General features: G+C 34.7%; 1 protein-coding gene across 3 annotated transcripts in view; it reads left to right on the forward strand.

The window, feature by feature from the left end:
• Positions 1-27,278, forward strand: part of GPM6A (glycoprotein M6A) — a 313,639-nt gene that overhangs the window by 249,588 nt on the left and 36,773 nt on the right. For all 3 annotated transcript variants that reach the window (XM_012770713.2, XM_012770717.3, XM_012770712.2), the window contains exon 2: positions 10,309-10,501. In XM_012770713.2, the coding sequence (XP_012626167.1) occupies positions 10,309-10,501 (193 nt within the window). The remainder of the gene's footprint in view (positions 1-10,308; positions 10,502-27,278) is intronic.

Consider the following 27,278-nt stretch of genomic DNA (forward strand, 5'->3'; position numbering starts at 1 on the left):
AACTGTGCAGTATCTGTTGTCAATAATAATCATTTGAGAAATTACCTGTCTGTAATTATAGCTCCCTCATATGGGCTGTGGAGATCACATCAGTCAATGCATTTAAATTCTTGGCACTGTTCCTGATGCATTGGAACTATTCAAAAAATTCTTATTAATGTCATTAGTTGCAGACTGTATATTTTGTTTCATGGTTTGTCCCAAATTTCTCAGAGTAATTCCTGCTTAACCCCCCTGTGTTCCATGTATATCGTAGTTTATGAACTAGTTTTAAAGCATCTTCAGCATTTAATGTGATTTCATATGATACTACATGGTTTCCATATGCTGCTACATCTGCACATCAGAATCCACTGAAGCACTTACAGACAGGATTCTCAACAGAAGGTATCTTGGATCTCTATTTTTGTCAAAAATCTCTCATGATTTTGAAGCCCAGCCACAGAATTAGGGGGGTGGGGTACAAAGAATGCCTCCAAACCCTGCACATTTTTTTCCTTTTTAAACGTTTCTTTTAAAATTAAGAAACTGGTTGTTTAAGTGTATTATTTTAATAATGACTAAAATGTTTAACTTTAAAAAACCTGTCATTTGAGTTTATCTTGGTAAGGCTGCTTTGTCCTGAATGATTCAACTGTTTACCTTAACTTTCTACTTTGTTGAGACCAAGACATATTTAAATAAGATGTTAATACAAATTTAATAATATTTGAGGATTGTTTGAGCTATTTTCTAGAAGGCTTTAAAAATATAGGTTATCATTCATTAAAGTGTTATCTATTAGAAAGTGTGTTTGCTAAACACTTTATAGTGTAAATAAAGCATTCCTCAGAAGCACAATTTTGAACTATCATTACTCATCTTTCTTGTCTGCTATATTTTACACCACGGGGGTTTTAAACCCACTATTATTCAGATTATGTTGAACCCTAAGCCCACTGCCACTTATTCTGATTTGCTGATGATCACCATGACCCAGGCCACTTTAACTGGACACTTGGGTATCACAACAGTGCTAGATGTTTCCATACAATGTTTTTGGAAAAGTTTCTGAAAGGGGCTAGAAATTTTAAATTTTATTTCTTACTCATATGTAGGCTCAAATAGGGTAGAGATCATAGTTTTGGTCACTTCTGTATACACGGTGTAGAGAACTAATAGATGTTCAAAAAACATTCACTAAATATTGATACAGGGATTCGGGGATACAGGATTTCTATGCCATGCTGCTAGCACAGGCATAGAAAAAAAGGAGTGAACATATGAAGTGAACTCAGTACAGTCAGGTCCTGATTTAATTGTTCTTATAGTTCTTGTATTTCTATCTAAGCGGTATGTTTCTCTGTATGACAGGATAAGAGAAAGGTTGGCTTCACTCCATTAACATTTCCGTAGACACATAAGGATCCTAAGGCTAAACTGGAATTATTGCAAGTTTTTGGAAATATCCCTCTGGAAAAAATACATTTGCCTTAACTTTAGCAAATAATGTCTTATTCTTCTTTTCTGATGATGACTTAGTCTAAAACACTGTGCATTACCACAAATGCTGTTGTGCTCCCCTCTTGTTTTGGAGAGTTCCCTTCTATGAATACTTTGGAAAGTTCATGGGGCAATGACCCAGCATCAGGTCAGGCCTCCTGCAGTCCAGCTCTTGGCAGGGCCCCAGGAGGTCGTGGGGATGAGGGGATCACAGGCAGGGGACTCAGCCCCAGAAGGAAACTGGGTGAGTCCTGTCAGCTTCATGTTCTTCCTGTTCTTCAATCCAAGGAAACTGTTTTATATTATTTGATAATTCACTAATCTTCATTTGCATGGTTATCATTTTGTTTGACTGTGGTTGGCCTTTGTCATCAGAAAATGCTTATCTTTTTTCTCCAATTTTCATCTTTCTTTTTCTGTTCTACTTTGTCATAGATTCCTCTTTTTTTTACTGTAAGCCCTTCTGTTAAAAATGTAAGCTCCTGCTATCATATTTTTATTTAATAAGAGATTTTCACTATTTTTGTGATTGTCTCTTTTTAGCATCTATTTGTATTTCAAGAATGCAATGTATTGTATTACATTGTAGAGGAGTATAGAAATATATACATTTAGTGTCTGAGTGTACCCTTTTAAAACTCTTATCAGCTGCTTGCTTTGTCTCTCATTTCTCAAAGTTCTTCTTTTGTTTATTTATTTCCCAAGATGGGAAGCCAAGCTGCAATACACAGCAGAAAAGCCAGGACTCTAAAGGGCTCAGTGAAAGGCTAACACAAGAAAGCAAATGAAAGAAAACAAAAAGTAACAGAACAATGATAATGACAAAAGTTCTGTGTAGACAGAAAGGAAAATTACCTGTCTTTTGCCTTGGGTGTGTTGAGGGGAATTTGATACCACAGTCCAGCTTTCCTGTGAGTTTATGATAAAAATTTCTGCTACCTTTAGAGATTGAAAAACTCAAGTCTAGGATTTAATTTAAAGGACAATCACCATAAATTTCAAAGGATTGGTATCCTGGAGATCATGTTCTATAACAGTGATGCAATAAAGGTACAAATAACAAACAGAAAAATAAAAAAGCCCACATATTTGAAAACCAAAACAAACAAGCAAAGAAAGCAAATAGATAAATAACTTATGTCATAAAGAAATCACAATGAACTTTAGAGAACACAACTGAACCATAATGAAAAGATTACATATCAAAACTTGTATAATTTACTCAAAGTAGAAGAAGAAGGGAACTTTATAGCCTTTAGTATTTTTATTACAGGAGAAGAAAGACTGGAAATTAATGAACACAGAATTCATCTCAAAATTACAAAATGTATAGCAAAATATACCCACAGAAATAAAGAAATAAATTAATATAAAACAGAAATTAATGAATCAAAATAACCATGCAAAAATAGGTTATTTGAAAAGAATACTACTATTGAAAGTCCTTTGGCATTACTTATTATAATACACATTAGTGCTGTTTGCTAAATATTTATGACCACCCGTCTTTTGAAAGCATGGTAAAACTGCACTTTTTAATCCGTGTAGGATTAAAAGGGAGGCAAGTGACTCATCCTATCCATTGGGCTGTGAGTATACTAGAAATGGCATATATCACCTATAACCCAGAATACTTACTTGCCAAAGTGATAATTCCCTTATATTTTTTATTCTGATATTATGATTGTCAACATTCAAGATGGCATCTCCTTTATCAGCCTGAGTTTCTGAATGGCTATAATGGGAATAGATGCCCACCATTGACCTCAGGTGGAAATATTATAGCCTGCTTGAAAAATAAGATGTGATGTTTTAAATCATTGAAAAACTGTTTTGTAGCAAACAGAGTTTAAAACATAGGCCATGCTGACTAATGCACTGTAAGAAGAGAGAAAGGAAGGATGGAAGGGAAAGAAGGGAGGAAGGGAGGAAGAGAGAGAAAAGGAGGGAAGGGGAGAAGAAAGAAGGAAGGAAAGAAGAAAGAAAAGGAGGGAGAGGGAGGAAGGGAGGGAGGGAGGAAGGGAGGAAGAAAAAAGGAAGAAAGGGGAAGGAAGAAAGAAGGGAAGGAAAAACAAAAGAAAGGTTAAAATCAGGGTAGACAAAAGGAAGTATGTACAAATGATGAATAAATTTAAAATATTATAAAAGAAAGTTATGTAAAACTTCATGAAAAATTTTAAATCTTTTATTAAGTTTATAAATTTCTATAAAGATTGACTTTAGCAAACAGATTTAAGAAGAAATAGAAAACTTGAATACTTCTATTAATAATAATCATAAGCAAATTGGGCCGATAGTTAGAATTCTTCCCATAAAGTACACAAGTGGCCTGGATAGTTTTACTGATTATTCTACCAAATATTTATTGTGCAGATAATTATAACCTTATGCGGACTCCCAGGGTACAGAAAAGAGAGATCAGTTTTCAAGACTAGTAGAAACTTGATTCCAGTACAAGAGAGCAAAAATTGGATGTCAGTTACATTCATTAACATAAGTATCCTTATATCTTCACTCATTATCTTTTTAACCTCATATTGTATTCCTTTGTCTCTACCTCAATCCATATTACCACTAGTGATCTCTTAAATTTTCCTCAAAGACTCCAGACACATGCATGCCTCCCAGTATTTGCATTTACTTCCCCACTGCTTGAAACCTTCTCCCTGATAGCCTATTGGATGGCTCCTTTACATCCTTCAGACCTTCTTACAAATATCACCTCAATTATTCCTTCCCTGGCCTCTGCATCAAAAACTGAAACCATTATTCTAATACTCACTATTCCTCTTTTCTGTTTAGGTTTTCCTCCTTGCACTTTTCACAATCTGACCTGTATTATTTCAGCACCTTGTTTATAACCTGTCTCTCAGCTCTGCAAGGAGAACGGAGACTTTTGTTGATTTTGTTTACTTCCAAAGCTTCAGCAATTAGCATAGTGCCTAACACCTAGTGAGGGCTCAGTAATTATTTGTGAAATAGATTGATAAATGCAAAAGTATTGAACAAAGTCAGCATGACAAATTTAGCAGTGTATTAACAAATACAGTATGTCTCCATTGAGCTTTTCTCAGGAATGCAACTTAGATTGGAAAAATGTATTCAAATGGCAGATAAATGAGAGAAAAGCAAAAAATTGTTTCACCAGATGGGAAAAAACCATGTCACAGAATTCAAAACAAAAGATACCTTCTTTAACCAACAAAACAACAGCAAGCATAATACTTAATGGTAAAATATGACAAGTATTATCTTTAATATCAGAAACACAAAAACATGCCTTTTTCCCTTCTCCTCTTTTCACTGCATTTTATTTAATGGAGTAAGATAATCAAAAGACAAATAAAAACATACAAATATTGAAAAGAAAGAAATAAAGCTCAACATTTGCACAGAGGCTATGATTATCAACATAAATTTAAAATAATCCACAAACTCAAAATCATTCACAGAATCAACAAAAGAATATGGAAATTTCTAGATACAAAATCAATATAACAATATCAGTCAGAATCCCAGTGAATTGATTTGTTTGATCAGACAAACTGGCTCTAAAATTTATTTGGAAAAGTAAAAAAGCAATGAATAGCCATGACACCTGAGGAAGAGGAACTGGTTGGGGGAATTTCTCCACCACAGATCCAGACATACTATACGGCAGTGTGGTATTGGCCCAGGGCAGGACAAATAGACTAATGGGACAGAATAGACAGCCCTCAAACAAACCACACCTCTCTGGATACTTGATAATGACAAAGATGACATTGTAGATCAGGAGAGAAAGAATCAACTCCCTGGTGAATAGTACTAGGAACAATTCATCTATGAATAGATTGTCAGTATCACTTGTCAACCTCAACTTGCCAATTTCCCTTCCAGAATTCACAATTGTGCTGGCCTCTCTTCTGTTGTCATTGTCTATGTCTCATGGTCTTTTTCTTTTTTTTTTTTTATATTTTTATTTATTTATTTATTTATTTTATTTCGGCATATTATGGAGGTACAGATTTTAAAGTTTCAATAAATGCCCTTCCCCCCTCCCCCCACAAGTCTGAGTTTCCAGCATGACCATCTCCCAGATGGTGCACATCTCACTCATTATGTATGTATATACCTACCTCCCTCCCCCCCTCCCACCTGCTCTATACCCTATTACTATAGTACCTATGTGTCCACTTAGGTGCTACTCAGTTAATACCAGTTTGGTGGTGAGTATATGTGGTGCTTGTTTTTTCATTCTTGGGATACTTCACTTAGTAGTATGGGTTCCAGCTCTAACCAGGAAAATATAAGATGTGCTATATCACCGTTGTTTCTTAGAGCTGAATAGTACTCCATGGTATACATATACCACATTTTATTAATCCATTCTTGGATTGATGGGCACTTGGGCTGTTTCCACAGCCTTGCAATTATGAATTGTGCTGCTATAAACATTTGAGTGCAGGTGTCTTTTTTGTAGAGTGTCATTGGATCTTTTGGGTAGATGCCCAGCAATGGGATTGCTGGATCAAATGGTAGATTCACTTGTATCGCTTTAAGGTATCTCCATACTGCTTTCCACAGAGGTTGAACTAGTTTGCAGTCCCACCAGCAGTGTAGGAGTGTTCCTCTCTCTCCGCATCTACGCCAGCATTTATTGTTTGGAGACTTTTTGATAGAGGCCATTCTCACTGGAGTTAAGTGATATCTCATTGTGGTTTTGATTTGCATTTCTCTGATGATTAGAGATGTTGAGCATTTTTTTCATGTTTGTTGGCCATTCTTCTGTCTTCTGTTGGTTTAGGCTCTTTTCCCTTCATTTTGGTGCAGTTCGTGGAGTGAGCAAAAGGAAAGGCTTGGATTTATTTCACAGTGTTTAAATGGAAGTAAATTAGTCATTATCTTTTTAAAAATCTCATTCCATTTTTTAAAAAAGATGACATATCTCAAGAACTTTCATTTTCTTTAAAATGTTTATATTATCACAAGTCAATCCACAATTTCACTAAACGTTGGACAAAGGGTAATGTTTCAGAGAATATGTTTAATATCTCATAATTCTTTTATTATTTGTTTTCATATTAAAGCTGAAGACATAGTATTATTTCACTTGTGAAAGTATAATCAGAAACTGGATATGAGGAAAGCTTGTGTCTATAGGTAATGGCTATCACATGTAAATTCTGTGTTCACTACTTGAGCCATCAGCTCTATTTGAGAATTAAAGACCCTATTTTTATAGTATCCAGTATTGAAAATGTTTGCTGTGCAAAGAAATCTTTATCATTTTGCTAGATATTTTCTCAAGAAAGGTATTTTCTCCAGTGCGAGCACTCACTCCACTTACTCTGCCTTCACTAATAATCATGTACCAGAGAGCTTTTTCACTCGCAGTTCAGCAACAACGCGGTGCTGGGGGTACAGCAATATCCTCAGCCTGAAAGGGTGATTGTTGAGAGCCTATCCTGGGCCAGGGGCCTGGTTGCTATGGCGACCCTGCTGCTCTGCCATGGCTGTTCCTCACTGTGGGTGGAAAGAAGCTCCCCTGCCAGCAAGTACGTGGGATCCTGGCAGCTGGAGAGAATACTGAAATAATGCGCTGCTTCCCCAGATGGGAGCTCTGAGTCTTCTTTTAAATCCAATAGGCAGCTCAGTCTCTGTGGGAGAGTGGGGGTAATTAGGATCTAGCCCCTTGCAAGTGCAATACATGCATGGTGAGATGCTGCAAGCTGCTTCCTTTTGAATAAAAATTGTGTGGAGAATCAGATCTTAAATCAAAAGATTTTAGCCTGACCTCGCAGTAATGGACATTTCAAAGAATTTGCATTTATGAATAGGAATAATATAATTCTGAGGAATTTAAATGGCAGCATTTAAGTGGAGATTAAAAAATATTTTTTCATTTCATTTGGAGACCTTAAACTGATTTGGAAATCAACCCTATTAACTCAAGGTTGTCAATTTGACTTTACACAGTATTGGAATTTATCTCATACTTTTCTAAATTTGAAAGCTGCTATTCAGTTAAAGTTACACTTGATGCTGTAATGTAATGACCCCAGTCTCCCCCTTGCAGATACAGAGCCTAAAGTGGAGGCTAGAATTGATCCACATAAAGCACAGTAGAGCAAAAGAGAAATAAGTAGAAACTGACTCTGCATCAGTAATCACGTTAATCAGAAGTCCTCAGTGGCAGTTTTGGTGATTATCCATGGGCTTACCACTTTATCTGCTCTTGAGCTATTCTCACTGCGATTTTATCTTTACTGAGTTATAAACTTTAAAATCCAGCAAAGGTAACTCCTACCTTTGCATTTGGTGTTTGGACTCTTTTCTTTGTATCTCGACTTATTCTGTTCTGAAGGGTTTTTTTGGGGGGGTGGGGCGGGGGACACATTCATCTGGTTTTGATACCTCCCATTGTCTGCAATAGAAATCTCCCATAACCACATCAAATGCTTCAAGAATAGCAAAGGAGAGAAATTGTGGAAGTATGGGATTTGAAACCCTGGGGCTATGTGGCACACCTGCCAAAATTAGGGGTAGCTCTTCTTTGGACTGGTACTAATTTATTTATTTTTAAATTATTTTTTAAATAATGAGTGAGATGGAAATTTTAGAACATCAAGAGACAGAGAGTAGTCTAAAGATTTTTCTGCCAACCCCGTTAGACTGTGTTCAATGACATTCAGATACTACACACATTGGTCTCAGCCATCTGTTGGTGAAATTTTTTTCTATTATATGAAGTTTCAAGCTGTTCTAACCTTTTCTACTTCCCCATTTTGCGTGTGTGTGTGTGTGTGTGTGTCAGAGGAGGAATGTTCAGGAAATGATTTTGTCTGTACAAGCCACAGCTACAGAAGTGGAGAAGTGTTCAGACTCCTTTTTTTAACCTCCTCTGGGGCAGATGAAATTCTCATGAAGTCCAGTTCAATAGTAGACAAGCTGAATCTCTGAATGTAAAGTTACTTCACACAGGAACTTTGCAATGTTTACATGCTTAGTATGTACACATATGTGACTTCTAGAGAAAGTGTCCACAGATCTTCCTGTGACTTATATACAGTGACAATCTATTTTGAAATCTCCCTGGTTATTTGTTTCTGAAGAAAAAGGAAAATTCTTCTGTGATGTGTGTGTGTGTGGGGCTTCAGCATTACAAAAAGGGATTTGATTAAGCATTTCCAAAAAGAGGAAAGTGGGAGGAAGTCTCTGGAATGAGGATGTGTATGCGCAGGAGGAGAGGATAGAAGCTGGTGTACGTGGAACTGAGATCATCCAGGAGACACTCAGGCTGTCAGCCTTCTTACCTAAATTTTCCTTTTTCATCAGTGGCTGGCCCATACGATCTCTTCAGTATCTCTTATTGCAAAGCTTAGATACTTAAACATTTCTAGTTAATTTCTTAGAAGATATTTAGCAGTCACCTGAAAAATTCTGACATTTATTTTGAATATTAATCATGGTTTTCTGATGTCTTATGCTAAATGCTTAAAGTTGTCTTTCCATAAAGAAAGACTTAAGTGATAGGACTTCAGAAAACAAACTTGACTACCGTGGTCAAAGAATTTTTGGCAATCATATTACAGCACAATAATAGTTAATATTGAAAATAGTTAAAATTATGTCCAATAATGGCAGCCAACATTTATCTAGTAGTTACTCTATGTCAGGCATTGTTTTATTTATTAATTCATTTAATCATCACAAGAACCATATGAGGAAAATTCTCTTTTGTCACTTTTTTATAGATGATAAGAGCAATTGAATAAATTTGCTTTTTGTGTGTCTGCTACTCTCCCTTTTCTACTGTGCCAGTGTCTTTCTCACTTTTTTAAACCATGAACCATAGCAAGAAATATGGATCACTGCACAAATGACATATATAAGTATCTGAACTCAAAGGAGTCAAAAATAATTTCTCTTACTACATTCCATGTATTCAGATGTTATCTGTTCTATTTATTTCCACTTTTAAAGTTTGCTGGTCAAAGTTTACTAAATTGAGTTCACCATGCACTAACAGGCTTCAACTCACTGGTTTTCATTGTTGTTATTGTTGTTGTTGTTGTTGAGCATGAAATGAAGTGTATTGAGGAAGGGCAAGATACATTCGCCACAGACAATGAATGTGCCCCCCCAAACCCTCGTCGTAACAAAAGGGCCTCAACTCATTGTTTGAAGAATCTGTTAATGGGTCCAAAAATACAGTTAGATAGAAGGAATAGGTTCCCATATTTGATAGCACAGTAGGGAAATTATAGTTAATAATTTATTGGCTATTTCAAAATAGCTAAAAGACAAGAATTGTAATATTTTCAACATAAAGAAAGAAATAAATGTTTGAGATGATGGCTATCCCAATTACCCTGATTTGATTATTACACATTGTATACATGTATCAAAATATCTCATGTGCCCCCATGATATATCAATAAAAAAATCTGTTATAAGAAAAAGGAAAAATATGGATACAGAGAGTTCAAAAGAATAAGTACCATTGAAATAAAAACATAAACATGAAACTCAAGAGCAATAAATTCAAAATAAAATGACATACATGCATGTATGGTAAAGACTAATTAGAAGGAAGGGGGTTTTGTGGCAGAGGCAAAAGCTATCAGTGGTAGGAAGCATTCTTCTATCTGTAGAGGATGGGTTTATAATTAAGCAACTTGATCTTAATATCCTCCATGGCACCCTAGGACTTGATTTACATGGTTGACCTAATATCTATCAAAGCAAATGTACTTTCCCATAGTGCTGAAATTTGATAACTTTTTTAACTTAGATGAACAAATAATCTGAGTTTCTCATTTTTTCCCTGTTATTCTTCTACAGGGTGTTTTGAGTGTTGTATTAAATGCCTGGGAGGCATTCCCTATGCTTCTCTGATTGCCACCATCCTGCTCTACGCGGGTGTTGCCCTGTTCTGTGGCTGTGGTCATGAAGCACTTTCTGGAACTGTCAACATTCTGCAAACCTACTTTGAGATGGCAAGAACTGCTGGAGATACACTGGATGTTTTTACCATGTAAGTCACTATCTAGTATTGATTCTTATTTTTTGTGTGTGTGTTTACACTGCTGTGTGTTAAGTAAATAGGGGTCTGGAGTTAAGTGATGTGATGATATGTATGAAATAAATACTCTTAGGGCATACATGATTCAGAAGAGCATTGACCTTCACAATCAACACGAGGCACTTAGCTCAGGATCAGAGGCCAACTTAATTTGGGCTTAGTCTGTACTTTGAGTGTCAGATCCACAATTCAGGTACCATTAAGTGGAATATTTGCGATGCTCTTGCTCTTTTAATTTGAGCAGAGGCTATTCTAATAGCATAGAACAGAGAATAGAGAACAGAGCCAGGCACAAATCTGGACCTTGTGGCTAATTCTAGGAAAATCAAAACTGCATGGGTACGCCTACCCTTTCAGAAAAATGAACTCAGTTATGGGTATAATATCATCTTACTTTAATTGCCTTTCAGAAATTGTGTAATCATTGTGAAAGTTTCTTTGTGTTTTCTGTACAAGCGTAAATCATAAGCAATTGAGTAGGTATTTTTGCAAAGAAAATTTATACTTTTTCCTCATAAAATGTAAACTGCTGACATTACTAAATTATAATGATGTTAAAATAATATTTTTCAGAAAAGTAACTCACACCGTCTGGAAGCGAAAGTTTGCTGTTGAAATTTCAGTCTCTTATTAATATTAGAACAGGGTTTGGAATTGAGTTATAGAAGAATTTATTTTCAAATAAATTGCTGATTCAGGTAATCTATTCAGTGATTTTATGTCCACAAAAAGAAAATTTACTACAATTTCTTTGTAATCCCAGCTAATAAACCTTGTCTGTTGAGCCATTACAGCTTTTGTTACATTTACAACTTCTTGTGTTTATTTCATGCTACTTGATACTATATGGTGTTTGTCCTGTTACTTTTTTTGTCATTCTAAATAAGTTAAAACATTCTTAATGCATATATAATTTTTCTGCAATAGGACAATGTTAGACTTAAAATCTTAGTGGTTATCTGGATGGCTAGGGTAACTTTGCTTTTTACTCTTATCATTTCATCTAAAAGAAGCTGATCACAGTTCTGACATATGCAGGGCAAATCCTGTTGTGTTGTTGGAAAGTTATCAACCTAGACAACTTTCTAGGTAGATGACAACTTTCTTCCAACTATAATATAATAAATGTATCTTATTGCTAAATTTCTTTGTACTCCATCAGCTATAGACAAATTGTCTTGAACAAAGTATTTTTCACAAATTATTTGTTATTTATTAAAAGTTTCCCATGAAGATGAAAAGAGAATAGAGTTGCATATTTCTACCAAGTAATAGAATAAGAATTCCCTACTTTGGGGAATGGAGGGCATGCACCCTGGAACAGAGTGCATAGCAGAATTTTTAGTAAAAGGAAAGTTGAAATATTTATGTTTCTCTAAAATATATTTGCACTTAAAACTCTGAAAAAGACTGATTTAAAAATCAGAAATATAGTGAAGAAAGCATTGTGAGATTGGGAAAACCCACTCCCGGCACCCCGCCCCCCCCCACATATATATAGCAATTAGAGGAAGGGGATTGATTAGCCATTTAGTTAAGAAGTGGAATTATTGCAAAAATATAGTCCCTAACTCTGATGTATCAAATCAGAGCTTTACCAAGGTCACTGAAAAATGGAACTGAAGAATTAATAGCAAGTGTAAAAAGTTGTATATTTCCCTGCATAATTTTATCTTAGAAATTAGTTCTGAAAATTAGCATTATTCATTAAATATCAATCTTTTAAGTATGTAGCAAAGTTTATCAATTTCCATTAAATTAGACACAAGCATATATATAAAACCAAAATTTAATAGTTATGAATGCCTTAAATTCCATAGCATGAATCAGTCCTCATGAGATTATAAGTGATATTCATCATTTAAAATATAATTAAAATACTTTGGATTCTTATAGGTTAGTTTTCAGAGAATCTTAAGAAAATGATTTCATGGATATATTTTAATGTGATAAAACTGACATTTTCTTTTTAGTTTTATCTCAGCCTACCCTGGACAAAATATGTTCTCACTGTGCATTATTTTAAGCCACAACAGATGTCCTTAAAAATCTACAGATTCTCTATATTTAGGCTACATCCAGATTGCTAAATTTAGTTATAGAATGAAAAGTTTGTAAGAAATCATAAACCTAATAAATCGCATAAGATACTTATATGCATCAGTCTGCAATCAATTGTTAAGATTTTTGTTTGATATTTAGACAACAAAGTTTAATATGTCACAGAGCTCTACTAAAGCTCTGAAGGTAGTATGTGCCAGTTTAGACAAATATCAGAGATCATATGTTTAATTTGGAACTTTTACCTTTGGTCTGTTATATTAAAAATTAAATGTGAAACCAGTAATTTATATTTTGCTTTGGAAGAATACCATTTTAATCAGAATAAAAGTAAATCCCCAAATTATCTGTCTTTTCATATTTCAAATTACTCCATTTCTTTATATAGGCCTTGTGTAGCTATCAAATGAATTAAAACATTCTCCCTGCCACAAATAGTTCTTGAAAACACAGAGGGAAGATGTGTACTATAGACTTCCCAGTGCCATTAGTGCCAATTGATAAATTCAAAAATTACCTAGAGGTTTAGAGAAAATAGGGATTTCCCTGTGCAGGATTAGCTTACAGGGGTGTTGGGGGAACAGAAAAGGTGAATGGGAAACAGAGGGTGGAAAATCAGGAACTGTAAGGCAGGGAGAGGGAGCGATGTGTTTGCAGGCAAAACACCCCGCTTGAAGATACACTAAGGTAGGTTTGGAAAAGAATATGTAAGGGCATGATTGTGGAGGAGAGACTTGTAAAATTTTAGCAAATCACAGAGAGTCTGTTTCTGTTTTCCATCATTCACTACTTAATTCAATTAAAATTAATTACTCCTATATCATATACTAGTAAAGGAAGTTTGTGTACTAGTTGGGCGAACTAAAAGATAAAGCCAATTGCTCAAGCCCTTAGTCTTCCACCCGTGGTCCTTAGGATCCCAGGAGTTACTCCCTGTTTATCTCAGAGACCACAGAATTTCCTTCTCTCTCTTTATCTCCCTCTTCATTGTTTCCCTCCCCTTAAAGACATACACACATTCCCAATATGGGCAACATCTCCAGGTCTAAAGAGAAATACATAGAGGGCAATGGCAGCCCCACAGAAGTATGGCTGTTCTGTTTCATAATCATCTGTCCAACATACAAACATATTTATCTTAAATAAGTTCTCGAATAATCCCCATCCTTATGTAATCTGTATTTCAGAAATGTATTAACAGTTCTAAATACCATCAGCTCCTGCCAATGGGAGCTGATCTGAAGTCTAGCTCCTGCATTCCCAGCTAGTGTCACCCATTTAATTGTTTTGACATATTTCATTTGAGATGTGGAGACCTCCAGAGACAAGGAAAAGAGGGAATTTCTCAAAGAACTTCTCAAAGATTTTGTGACCTATTACCTATTTATATAATTTTTAGTATCTCTCTGCTTCTTATCTGCTTGGTATCTGGAAGCTTTTCATCCTTATTCCGTCAGCTTAGTTCTCAAGTCCAAGTCATTTGTTACTCCAAACTATTGTGATGATAAGTGTGTAACTTACCCCACTGCTCCCATTAGGGGATATTCCTACAATCTACCAACAACTTCTGTTTATTTAGTATAGCCAGTGGGGCCCATTCAACACTGGAGACAAATCCTGACTCTGCCACTTTCTATTATGTGATGCAGAGGACATTTTTCTGATTTGGGATTCAGACTTTCTTTTCTGAGAGCCTTTTCTTGGAATATTATTACTCTGCTGCCTAAGTTTCATTTGACAAAGTGAGCAAGAAGTAGAATAGATATTTTTCATTTCTGAGCCCATTCCTATAAGATCATAAAATATAGAGATGGTTAGAAAATTAGATATAGTAAAGTGATCCAAATCACTAATTTTGCTAAGTGACTAGGCTTCTTGGATAACTCTTCTGAGGACTTGGCAGGGAACAGCCTCTCTCATAAATATACCCTCTTATAATTTATTATGTAAGGGTTGTATTTGAATTTTGATACCATTGAATTCCATAGTAAATACATTTTATATTCAAAATGTTATTGGTTTTTTATTGACTGTGATTTCAGATCAATGCATCAAAAACTGAGTTCATTGCATAATGAATTACTTAATACTTGGTACATATATAAAATTAGTTACTTTTTATATAAAACAAAATCAGGCAGTAAGCTCAGATGAAACTGACATAAACATAGGTTTTTCTCTCAACTAACTTCATGTATGTGTACATTTCTACGTTTGCTTGCAGTTCATGTTTATTCCTTGGAAGTTAATGAGGTAGGAAACAGTTATCAGTAGCTTAATAAGTGGGAGTGAGGAGGGAAAACCATGAATTCATGGCAAGACAAAACAAGATTTCATAAGCTGATAAAAATCATAGCAGTGTGAAAACTATCTGTACTGACCTAGGGTATTGACAATTAAACCAGATTGCTGATGTCTGTTTGAAGATCAGATAAATAAGTATTGATATGTGACTATTGATTAGTCTTAGAGAGTCAAAGTGATAGCTAGAACTTGCTTTAGAAAATTTTATTGAATTCCTGACTTCTGAAATAATAATCGAATAGTGTGCAATTTCATTAGGCAATATTTCAGCCATGCTAGAAATCCTCAAATAAGTGTTTTTAAAAAATCCTAAAACACTAAAATAAAATAACAACAATAACAAAACCAAATACCTAGACCATGAAGGATTTAGTTAGAAAGACAGCGTAATGTGGTAGATGATATTGGCCTAGGCAAAGAATTTATGAAGAAGACCCCGAAAGTAATGACAGCAACAACAAAAATAAATAAATGGGACATTATTAAATTAAAAATCTTCTGCACAGCCAAGGAAACAATCAATAAAGAGAATAGACAACCTACAGAATGGGAGAAAATACTTACATACTCTATACCCGATAAAGGGTTAATAACCACATCTATAAAGAACTCAAGTGAATTATCAAGAAAACATCAAACAACCCCATTAAAAAATGTTCAAAAGACATGAACAGAAGCTTTTCAAAAGAAGATAAACTAATGGCCAATAAGCATATGAAGCTCAGCATCTCTAACCATCAGGGAAATGCAAGTCAAAGCCACAATGAGATATCACCTAACTCCAGTGAGAATGGCTTTTCTTAAAAAGTCCCAAAACAACAGATGCAGAGAGAGAAGAACACTTACTTATACACTGTTGGTGGGACTGCAAACTAGTACAACCTCTATGGAAAGTAGTATGGAGATACCTCAAAGAACTAAAAGCAGACCTGCCATTTGATCCAGCAATCCCACTACTGAGTATTTACACAAAGGAAAAAAAAGACATTTTATAAAAAAGATATTTGCACTCAAATATCTATAGCAGCACAATTCACAATCACAAAGATTGTGAAACAATCTTGTGGAAACAACCCAAGTGCCCATCAGTACATGAGTGATCAATAAAATGTGGTTTGTGTATATCAGGGAGTATTGCTCTGCCATTAGGAAAAAAATGGTGAACTAATACTTTTTGTAACAACCTGGCTGGAACTGGAGACCATCCTTTTAAGTGAAGTATCACAAAAATGGAAGAACAATAAATAACCACATGTACTCACTACTAAATTGACTCTTATAGGTCAACACTCATGTGCACATATGGTAGTAAAATTCAATGAAAATCAAGTAGGTGGGAGGGGGGAGGAGGGTATGTGTAAAATCACACCTAACGGGTACAATGCACACTATATGAGTGATGGCCAAACTTATAACTTTGACTCAAACTGTACAAAAGCAATTCATGTAACTAAAACATTTGTACTTCTGTGATATTCTGAAATTAAATAAATGAATGAATGAATAAATACATAGATTCTAGAGCAAAACTTCCTGCTTTTGTTTCCCATTGGCTCTGTCCCTTTCAAGCTTTCTTACCGCGGGCAAGTTACTGAACCTCTCTGCTTCAATCTGTTATTAGCAAAAGGGATACACTAAATGCTGCCTACATTCCAAGGTTTCTATGACAATAAAATTAAATTATAACATGGCTGGCACATAATAAGCATTATACAACTATTTACTATTATGTGATGAAAATGATGGTGATGATGATGATGATGATATCTTCCCAAAGCTGTATCACAATTTTAATGGCCAGTATCATGCTTCCTAAAGTCTGGCTATCCCTGGACACGCTCTACTTAGCATAATATTCCTACTGTTTTACTATTTGATTAGGGTAGAGATTTCAGCACAGGTAAGTATCTGAGTAATTTTCAGACTGGATTGGAATTCAGAGATCTAATTTCTGTTCTCTTTTCTCACAACCAGAAATATAGCAGCTCTAGGGAAAAATATTTATAAATAAGAGCATGATAATTTCATTCAAATAATATTTGTAAGGTCATCAGTTAGAAGGAAACTTGCATTTGTTCTTTATGGTTCAAAGAGAGAGCCTTAGGTCAAAGTATTCCAATTCATAGAGAAATAGTTTTTTAGTTCAGTATAAATTCCATTCCAAAAGTTGAGTTTTCTAAAGAGTACATGGACTTCCTTGAAATGTAGTGATTTTCCTGTCAATGAAAGATGTTTAGACAAGGCTGGTAATGAACTTCCAGTTCTGAGATGCTTAGAAGCTATAATTCACTTAGTCTTGTTTATTCACAAATAGCTATCTTAGTAATCATGACTATTTCATTAATTGGGTTATTGTGAATATTAAGAATGAAAATATATTTTAAGCTCTTTAAATTTATTATACTTCTATAATATTCCTGTTTTCAAATATGTAGATATCTTTCTCAGGCTAATCTTTTGTCTGGTGAGTCTTTTAATGCATCCATTCACTTCAGCAAAAAATATTAGATAATACTGTATGCCAATCACTGTGAGATGGATGGTAGAATAAGACAATTTCTTGTCCTCAATAAGTGACATATGAAAGACATGCGAGTAAAGTGCCTCCTTAATCAGACAAAGAAGATATGAATCAGAGAATGGTGCAGTTACCACTTGCACTCAGTTCCAGGATACACCAGGCTAACCAGATCGAGGGAGTGGAGAAGCTACAATAATTAGTACCATATGCTATTGGCACTGACATAGAAAAATATATCCAGTGGAACAGAATAGAAAGGCAAAAAGAGACTCAAGTACTTGGAAGTACTTATAAATACATATAAAACTATGTCTCTACTTTATATTTTTACGAAAAATTTTTATGGTTAAAAATTATAATTTAAGAGTTGTTAATTTGTAAAAACTAGAAGAAAATATAAATTAAGGTTTCACTTATCATGGGGTAGGAAGTATTATATATAAGCAATACAAGAAATCACAAAGGAAAATATTTATGTATTTGATATAATATAAATTAAAATTTTACTCATTAAAGTGTTATAAAAACATTAAAAGGTACATGAAAACAGAAGACTATTTGCAGCTTACATGATGATAATAAATGAAGAATTGATAAGTCAATAGCAATATTTAAAGAAAAAATAAAAACAAGTTTATCAATAAAAATACAAAAGATTAATAGCTCATAAATATATATTCATCTTCACTAGTGAACTAAGAAAAGGAATTTAAAATAATACCCTTTTTTAACCTAATTTTTTATCAGAAAATTTAAATTTTAATAGCTGACATTAGGAAACAAAGAGAGAATAGGACCTCTTGCTCTTTATCAAAGCATTTTTATTTTGGCACAAACTTTCTGGACACCCTTTTGACCATATGTACCTTAAATTTTTCTAGGAATTTATCCCAGCGAAATAATCTAGACTGAACAAAAATTATCTAAAATCATCACTATTACCATGCTGTTTGTAATGGTAATGCCACTAGCTTCCTATTCCTGCTGCAAAACAAATAACCTCAAATTTAATGACTTAAAGCAGCAAAATTTATTCTTACAGTTCTGGAAGTCAAAAGTCTGAAAATGGGTCTTACTGGGCTTACTGAAATGGGCTGAAATCAAGGTGTTGGCAGAACTGTGTTCCATCTGGAGGCTCTCGGGGAGAAGCCATCCCCTCGCCCGGTCCAGCTGCCAGAGGCCCCTGCATTCCCTGGCTCACAGTCCCCTAGCTCCTCAGGGCCAGCAGCGTGGCGGCTTCAGTTCTCTCCCTGAGTTTGACTCTGCCTCCTTTGCTTCTCTCTTTCACTCTTAAGGACCCTTGAAATTACATTAAGGCCCACCCAGAAAATCCAGGACAATCTACCCACCTCAAAATCATTAATGTAATCCCATCTGTCAAATCCTTTTTTCTCCATAAAGTAGCGTATTTGCAAGTTCTGAGGATTAGGATTAGGATATGAACATTTTTAGGGCCCATTACTCTCCCTACCACTGCACACAATTAGGAAATTGGTGAAATATATAATGATATCCTCAAATAATAGAATGTGCCATAATCTTAAATAGTTTAAAATATTCATAATATTTAAACTAAAAAGGAAGTTTTCAAAACAATATATAATAAACATAGCTTTTTGGAATTCATTGAAATTCATATGAATAAAAACTGGTAGGATGAACAGTGAAGAGTCCGTGTTTTTGTTTTGCTTTTTTAAAAAATTTTCTCTACAATGAACATTTATTGCTTTTACAATCAGTAAAACAGCAACATCGCCAAATTTGAAAGGTTGCATTTAGAAAGGAGGTAAAGTCCTGGCATTAATCCTTAAGAAGGATAACAGGGAGTGTCACCTTGGAAGGCAAGAGCCGTGAAGGAAAGGGAGAACTTCTGATGATTCTCTATTTGAGCCTCCTGTGGACTCATAATCAGTGACTTCACCATCAAGGATTATTTATGCATCAGTTAACATATCATTGAAAAAACTCATATTTATGTAGATAAGAGTTTAATTTGTTAATATAATATTTGAAATCTTTGCTCTATTAAGTTCATCATATATTGGATGTTGATAAAAGAACATTTTTGTGATTAAGTAGAGGGAACCAAGTTAATAAGATAATTCCCAGTAATTATAATTTAAATATTTTGATGATTTAAAATTTTGAATTGGATTTTGGATCCTAATGTTAGGAAATATCCGTCTTCAGATTGAAGAAAAGCTTTATGGAAGAATACTTTAATGTCAATAAATTAACATTCAGCTTCAATAAAGTCTGTAGCTTGTGGAAGGCTGAATAATGGCCCCCAATGATATCCAGATCCTGGTCCCTGTCACCTATATATGTTACCTTATATGGTAACACAGACTTTGAAGTTGTGATTAAGTTCAGGATCCAGAGGTGAGGAGTTCCTCCTGGATTATCAGACAGGACCCTAAATCCAATACATGTATCCTTATAAGAGAGAAGCAGAGAGCTATTTGACCAGAGAAGAAGAAAACCAATGTGATTAATGAAACAAGGTGCTACCTACTGGCTTTGAAGATGGAGAAGGGGTCACTAGCCAAGGAAAGCAGAAAATGCCACTCTAGAAGCAGGAAAAGTGCAAGGAAATCTTCCCCTGGCATCTCTGGAAGGAATGGGGGAACTGCCAATACCTTGATTTTGGCCCAGTGAAACTGATTTCAAATTTCTGATCTCCAGAACTATCAGAAAGTAAGTGAATATTGTTTTAAGCTACTGAGTTTATGGTAATTTGTTAGAGCAGCCTTAGGAAATTAACACATAACTAGGCCAGTTTATTGCAGTACATACTGCTAGGTATTCTTACAAAGTGTTCAAGTTAAATTTTGAAAAGAGAAAACCAAAAAGTTTATGACTGTTATAATTATCATCAATAATTTGCAATTATGCTAACAGGATAAATGCCAGACTTGAAGACCACATATATTTTAGTTAAATAAAGCATGAATTTGGGAGGAATTACATCAGCAAGGTGGTGGGACAGTAAGTCCCAGCCCACATTCCTGCACAAAGAAACACCAATTTTAAAATTATATATAGATGAATACCTTTATGAAATTTCCAGAATTTACTTGAGGTTACAGTATCTCAGGTGAGCACAAAACCCAGAATAGCCACATTGACATGGTAAGAAGAGCAGTGTCACTTAAGCCACATCAGCCCCTCCACCAAGCCATAGGCCTCACTCAGAGAGAGAAGTAGAAGAGAAGGGTGGGGCAAGCACCCAGTGTTCTGGCTTTGAAGAGGGATGCCAGAGGGATAGGTTTCTGTCTAACATCCTTCTAAGCACTGACAGAATTGGCATAGTTTGGATACGTGGGGGGCCTCTGAGAACAACTCGGAGAAATTGGGAGAAGGTTCACAGTGAGGGAGGGAGGAAAACATTGTTTTGCAAACATTGACAGACCTGAAGGGAGACAAAACAGCAGCCCAATCATAATATGAAGTTTCACTAGCTCAATTTCAATAATAGGTAGAATACTGAGACAGGAAACAGAGACTTAAACCACACAATACACCAAATGAACATAATAGACATATTCAGAACATTCTACCCGACAGCAGTAGGATACACATTTTTCTCAAGTCCACCTGGAACATTCACCAGGATGTATCACATGTTAGGTCACAAAATAAGACTTAACAGGTTTAAGAGGATTGAATTCATACTTACACAATTCCATTTAAAATAACATCAAAAAGAAAAAAAACACTTAGAAATAAACTTAACCAAAGAAGTAAAGACTTGTACACTGAAAACTATAAAACATTGCTGAGAGAAATTAAAGAAGACAAAAATAAATGGAAAGATATCCCATGTTATGGATTGAAAGACTTAATTCTATTAAAATATCCATAGTAACCAAGGCAATTTACAGATGAATGCAATCCCTATCAAAATCACAATGACATTTTTTACAAAAGTAGAGAAAATCCTACAATTCATTTGGAATAACAAAGGGCTCCAAATAACCAAATTATCTTAGGAAATAAAATGTAAAGCCTCATACTTCTTGATTTAAAAACATATTACAAATCTATGGTAACCAAAAGGTGTTATATTTATTTATTATTTATACATAATAATGGTACATATTTATGGCATACATGAGATATTTTTATACATGCATATAATGTATAATGATAAAATCAGGGCAATTAGGATATCTATCACCTCAAACTTTTATCATTTCTTTGTTCTGAGAACATTTCAAATCTTCCCGTCTAGTTATTTCATTATATGCAATAAATTATGGTTAACTATAGTTACCCTATTGTGCTATGGAACACTAGAGTTTGGTAGTGACAGAAAGAAAGACATATAGACCACTGTAATAGAATAAAGAATCCAGATATAAACTCAAGCATATATGGTCAACTAATTTTCAACAAGGCTACCAAGAAGACACAATGGGGAAAGGATAGTCTCTTCAATAAAAAGTGTTAAAAAAAATTGGATATCCACATGCAAAAGAAGCAAATTGGGTACTTGTCTTATAGGATACCTAAAAAATCAACTCAAAATGGATTTAAGATTAAATATAAGACCTGAAACTATAAAACTCGTAAAATAAAACAGGAGAAAAGCTTCATGGTATTGGATTTGGAAATGATTTCCTGGATATGACACCAAAAGCACAGGCAACACAAATAAACGAGCAGGAGTAAATCAAGATAAAAAGCTTCTGAGCAGAAAAGAGAATAATCAACTGAGTGAAAGGGCAGCCGACACAATGGGAGAAAATATTTGCAAATCATATATATATATATATGTAAAGGAAATAAATTCCAAAATACATGAAGAACTCCTATAACTCAATAGCAAAAACACAAATACCTGATTTAAAAATGAGCAATGGACTTCAATAGATATTTCTACAAAGAAGACTTACAAATGGCCAATAGATGTATGAAAAGGTGTTCAGCACCACTAGCCATCTCAGAAATGCAAACAATGAGCTGTCACCTCACACTTGCTAGGATGACTGTGATGAAAAACAAAACAAAACAGAAAATAACAAGTGCTGGTGAGTATTTGGAGAAATTGCAACTGTTGGTGGGAATGTAAACTGGTACAGCCACTACAGAAAACAGTGTGGCAGTTCCTCAAAAAATTAAAATTAAAATTACTATATAATCCAACAACCCCACTTCTGGGTATTTATACAAGGAAATTGAAATCAAGATCTTGAAGAGATACCTGTAGTCTCATGTTCACTGCAGCATTATTCACAATAGCCAAGATATGGAAACAGCCTAAATGTCCATCAAGGAATGAATGCATAAAGAAAACATGATATATCCATACAATGAATTTTATGGCCATAAAAAAGAGGGAAATCCTGTCATTGTTCTACAACATGGATAAAATTGAGGACATTCTGCTAAGTGGAATAAACCAGTCACAGAAGGACAATATTGCATGATTCCACTTTATATGAGATATATGAAATAGTCAAGACTCTATGAATCAGAAAGTAGAATGGTTTTTGCTGGGGTTATGGGCTGGGAAAATGGGAAGTTGCTATTCAGTGGGTAGAGTTACAGTCGTGTAAGATGAAAAGGTTCTAGACATCTGCTATACAACCTTGTGCTTCATAGTTAACAATACTGTATGGAGCATTTAGAAATCTGTTAGGAGGATAAAACTCATGTTATGTGACCTTTACTTCAGTAAAGAACAATAAAACATGAATTTTCTTTAACACAATTGTGAACATTCCAAAGCAGCTCAGTATAGCTGATTATTGATTACAGTCTCTTCTAAAGTCTAGTAGAAAAGCAACTAGAACCATCAACTTCAATATATCTATACCCTAGACTTGAAGATCAACTCATCTCCTAATCAGTCATGCATTGGTTTTAAGTACTCAGGAAGAAGCAGCCATTTCCTGCTCATTAAAATTGCTATTTCTCAACTCTAGGAAGAAATCTTACATACTCCAGCAACTTGTCAGCATTACTTCAAACTACTATATTCTAAAAATGATTTGTAACATACACCTGCACTACACAATGTCAGAATTCCCTTCAAGCAGGCCGTACATTCAGAAAAAATAAACCATAATAAATAAATAAATTAACTGTATAGTTTCCTGTGACTGCCATAACAAGTTACCACAAACTGATAGCTTAAAACAGCAGAAATGTATTATCTCATAGTTGGGAAGCCAGAAGTCTGAAATAAAGGTGTCAGCAGAACTGCCCTCCTTCCCAAGACCACAGGGGAAATTCTGGTTCTTGCCTCTGCCACATTCTGGTGGTTGCAGGCATGCCTGGGCTTGAGGCCACATTGTTCTGCTTTACTCTCTGCCTCAATCATCCTAGTAAAAATAAATACACAAGAATAGGTAAGAAAACAGTGAAAAAGAAGAGCGATGAGGGGTCTAACCCTATAAGACAGTAAGACACATTCAAAGCCTGTATAATTAGAGCCATGAGACACTGGCACATGAAAGGACCTATCTATGGAACAGAATGGAAAGGACAAAAATAGACACATCTAGATATAGAAACCTATTGTATGATAGAGGTAGATAATAAAATCAGCAGGTCAAAGATGAGCTCTTCAATAAATGATGTTGGAACAACTGGACTGTCATTTTGAAAAAAGATAAAATTAGATGCAATGCTTATACCACCCAAAGAATAAGCGCTAAATTGATCGGAAGTCTAAATGTAATAAAGTGAAACTTATACACATGCTAGAAAAAGGGTAGGATAATTCATCTATAACCTTGGTGTAGGTAAAAGCTTCTAACTATGAATAAAATACCAGATGTAAGAAAAGAATGATAAATTTGACATCATAAAAGTTTCTAAAGTTGCATGGCAAAATGCCATAAGCAAAGTCAACGGACAAATGGCAAACTAGGAGAAAATATTAGCAATGGGTATCACAGGTAAAGGTATGATATCCCAAATTTACAAAGATATTTTTAAAACCGAGGCGGAGATAGGACCACAAATCTTACAGACTAATAGGCAAAACACATGAATAGATAATTCATAAAGATATATAAACAATGCCCACAATCATATTAAAAGATGTCCAATTTCATGCATACTAAGATTGATAAAGAAGTATCAGGATACCACTCATCACTCATCAGATTGGCAATCATTCAAAAGCTTGACAATATTCTCTTTGGTCGAGGATGTAGAGAAACAGACATTTTTATATGTTGCTGGTTAGAATACAAAATGGTACAACACAGAGAGGAATTAGACAATATTTTTAAAAATTACATATACTTCTAATTTGCAGCTCATCCATCCTTCTATCGTAATCCTAAAGATACATCTTCTATTCTATAGAAATACATATACACAAAGTTATTCATTGCTGCAATATTTGTAACTGCAAAATATTGATAACCATCTAAGTATCCAAGTATCGGAGATTGGGTGAACAAATGACATACACATGGATTATTATGCAGCAGTTAAAAAGAATGAAGGTGATCTTCATAAATTGATAGGTGGTAATTTTCAGAGGCTATTGTTAATTGAAACAAGGAAAGTACAAAAGAGCATATGTACTATGGTACTTTTCTTGTAAAAAAAGGAAATTAGTAACACACACACATGCCTTTACATAAAAAACACAGTAAAGATAAACAAGGAAACAATGAAATGGGTTGCCTACGTGGAACAAGATGGAACAAATAGAAAAGGTCTTGCCACTTCTCTGGATATATCTTTTGTATATATTTGACTTTTGGAAGCATGTTAATGTTCTATATACATTTAAAAATGAAATTAAGTCAATATAGATGGGATGGAGGACCTAAAACTGAAACAAATGGAAGAAATAGACTCAATTGAATCACCTTAACCACAATGAAGGAAATCAAAAACACACTAATCCTCGTGGTTTAGAAACTCATTGTTTGACTCTATATTCTGTCTTGGGCTAAGAGGGGAAGATTACAAGCAACTGGAAGTCTTCTCATGTAACTTTGATTTTTGCAATAATGTGAATGAGTAACTCTAAAATAATTTTAGATTTCTTATAGGACTGAAGAAAAGAATAAACGTGTTAAGGTTTTTGAGAACCAGAATTCTTATTAAGAAAAAAAAAGACATACAAATGTGGAATGAGGAAAAGCAATAAAGAACCCTGTGGGGATGGATTGGATTTGCAAGTATCACTGTGAACTTAGTATTTCTAAAATATGTGTATATATGATATGTAGTTACATGTGCACATATATATGAATGAATAGACATGTATACATATATGTATTTATGTTAGTATAATTGAATATATTGATATGTGTGTATAATGCATGCATTTCCAAGATACACTGAAAAGACCAAGAGGCAAAGACACCACAGTAGTGGTGAGCATGACTAGGACCTAGGTCTTTGTCTCTAATGCCATTGCTCATTAAAAGGATCAGGGCTCCTAAAAGAGATGACTGATTCTGGAGTTGGGAAGAAGTCGGTACAAGATAAGCCTAGAATATCTTGCTATGTGAGAAATAAGGAATACTTCTTAAAAATTTAAGGGTGTGTCACAAAGATACAGGAGCCAGCTTGAAGGGAATCCCATTGGCCACATCTAGAACAATTTGAGCACCAAAATAATTACGTATAGCAATGGCTTCTGGACCTTTAGAAGAAATTTGGGCATTATTAGTCCATATCACCAATAAATAAATAAATAAATAAATAAAGGGAAAGGGAGAGCTCTTATTTGCATCAGACTATCTAGTTCCAGTTGGCAAATGTGGAGTGATTGCTGAAGTTAGGATGTCAGGACTTCGCACACATGATAGGAGGATTAGGTTCTGTCAGACTCATTAATGGAGGAGATGCCAACACTGAGGAAAAGTTTTGATGAGGAGCAGAGTGTTTGCATGATCTTAAAGTATCTCCTCACACTTTGCTTATTAGTTGCAAGAGAAACAGTGGTAGTTACACAGTCCAGAAATCAGACATCACCTTGACTAGATGAACAGAATTAACATCGTTAATGAGGAGCAGATGGACTTCATGTGACTCAGGTTATGATACCCTGAAGGGGACACAATGCCACCTATATAGTCTTCTAGCCAAGAGTAAGTAACCTAGACCTGATCATGAGGAGACATCAGACAAACCCCAAATGAATATTCTATTTAAGAGTGGAGGAGTAGGGTTGTATTTGGCAACAATGTTAATGTTATTAAGAAAAAAGAAAGCCATGGAAGTGTTCCAGATTAATGGAGCCCAAAGAGACATGACAAGTAAGTGCAATACCTGCCCCTAGACTGGATCCTATATCAGGAAGGAAAACAATATCATAAAGTTCATCATTGGGTCAGTTGATAAAATTGGAACACAAATAATGGATTTGGCATGTTTTATATCAATGTTATTTTCCCTGAGTCAGTAACTGTACTGTGAACAATTTGTCTTTGTTCACATACAGTTAACTGGAGAGAGAAGAGAAGGAAAGGGGATAGATATGAACACAAGTAAACAAAGTATATGAGATAAATGTTACAAAATAGGTAAAGGATGTAAAGTTGTTCCATATACTACTCATTCAACTTTTTTATAAATTTGAGATCATTTCTAAATAAGAATTAAAATATTTTTAGAAAATATGCTTCAAAGGGTTCCTCACTGTCATCACTTCTATTCAGCATAGTACTGGAAGTCCTAGCCAGAAAAGTTAGGCAAGAGAGGAAATAAAGGGTATTCAGGTTGGGGAAAAATATGTCAAACTCTCCCTATTTGCTGATGATATGATCTTGTATCTAACAGACCCCTAAGACTCCACCAAAAGACTCCTAGAATTGATAAATAAATTCAGCACAGTCTCAAGTTACAAAATCAATATACACA

The sequence above is a fragment of the Microcebus murinus genome, chromosome 15 (assembly GCF_040939455.1).
Source record: "Microcebus murinus isolate Inina chromosome 15, M.murinus_Inina_mat1.0, whole genome shotgun sequence".
Taxonomy (NCBI): domain Eukaryota; kingdom Metazoa; phylum Chordata; class Mammalia; order Primates; family Cheirogaleidae; genus Microcebus; species Microcebus murinus.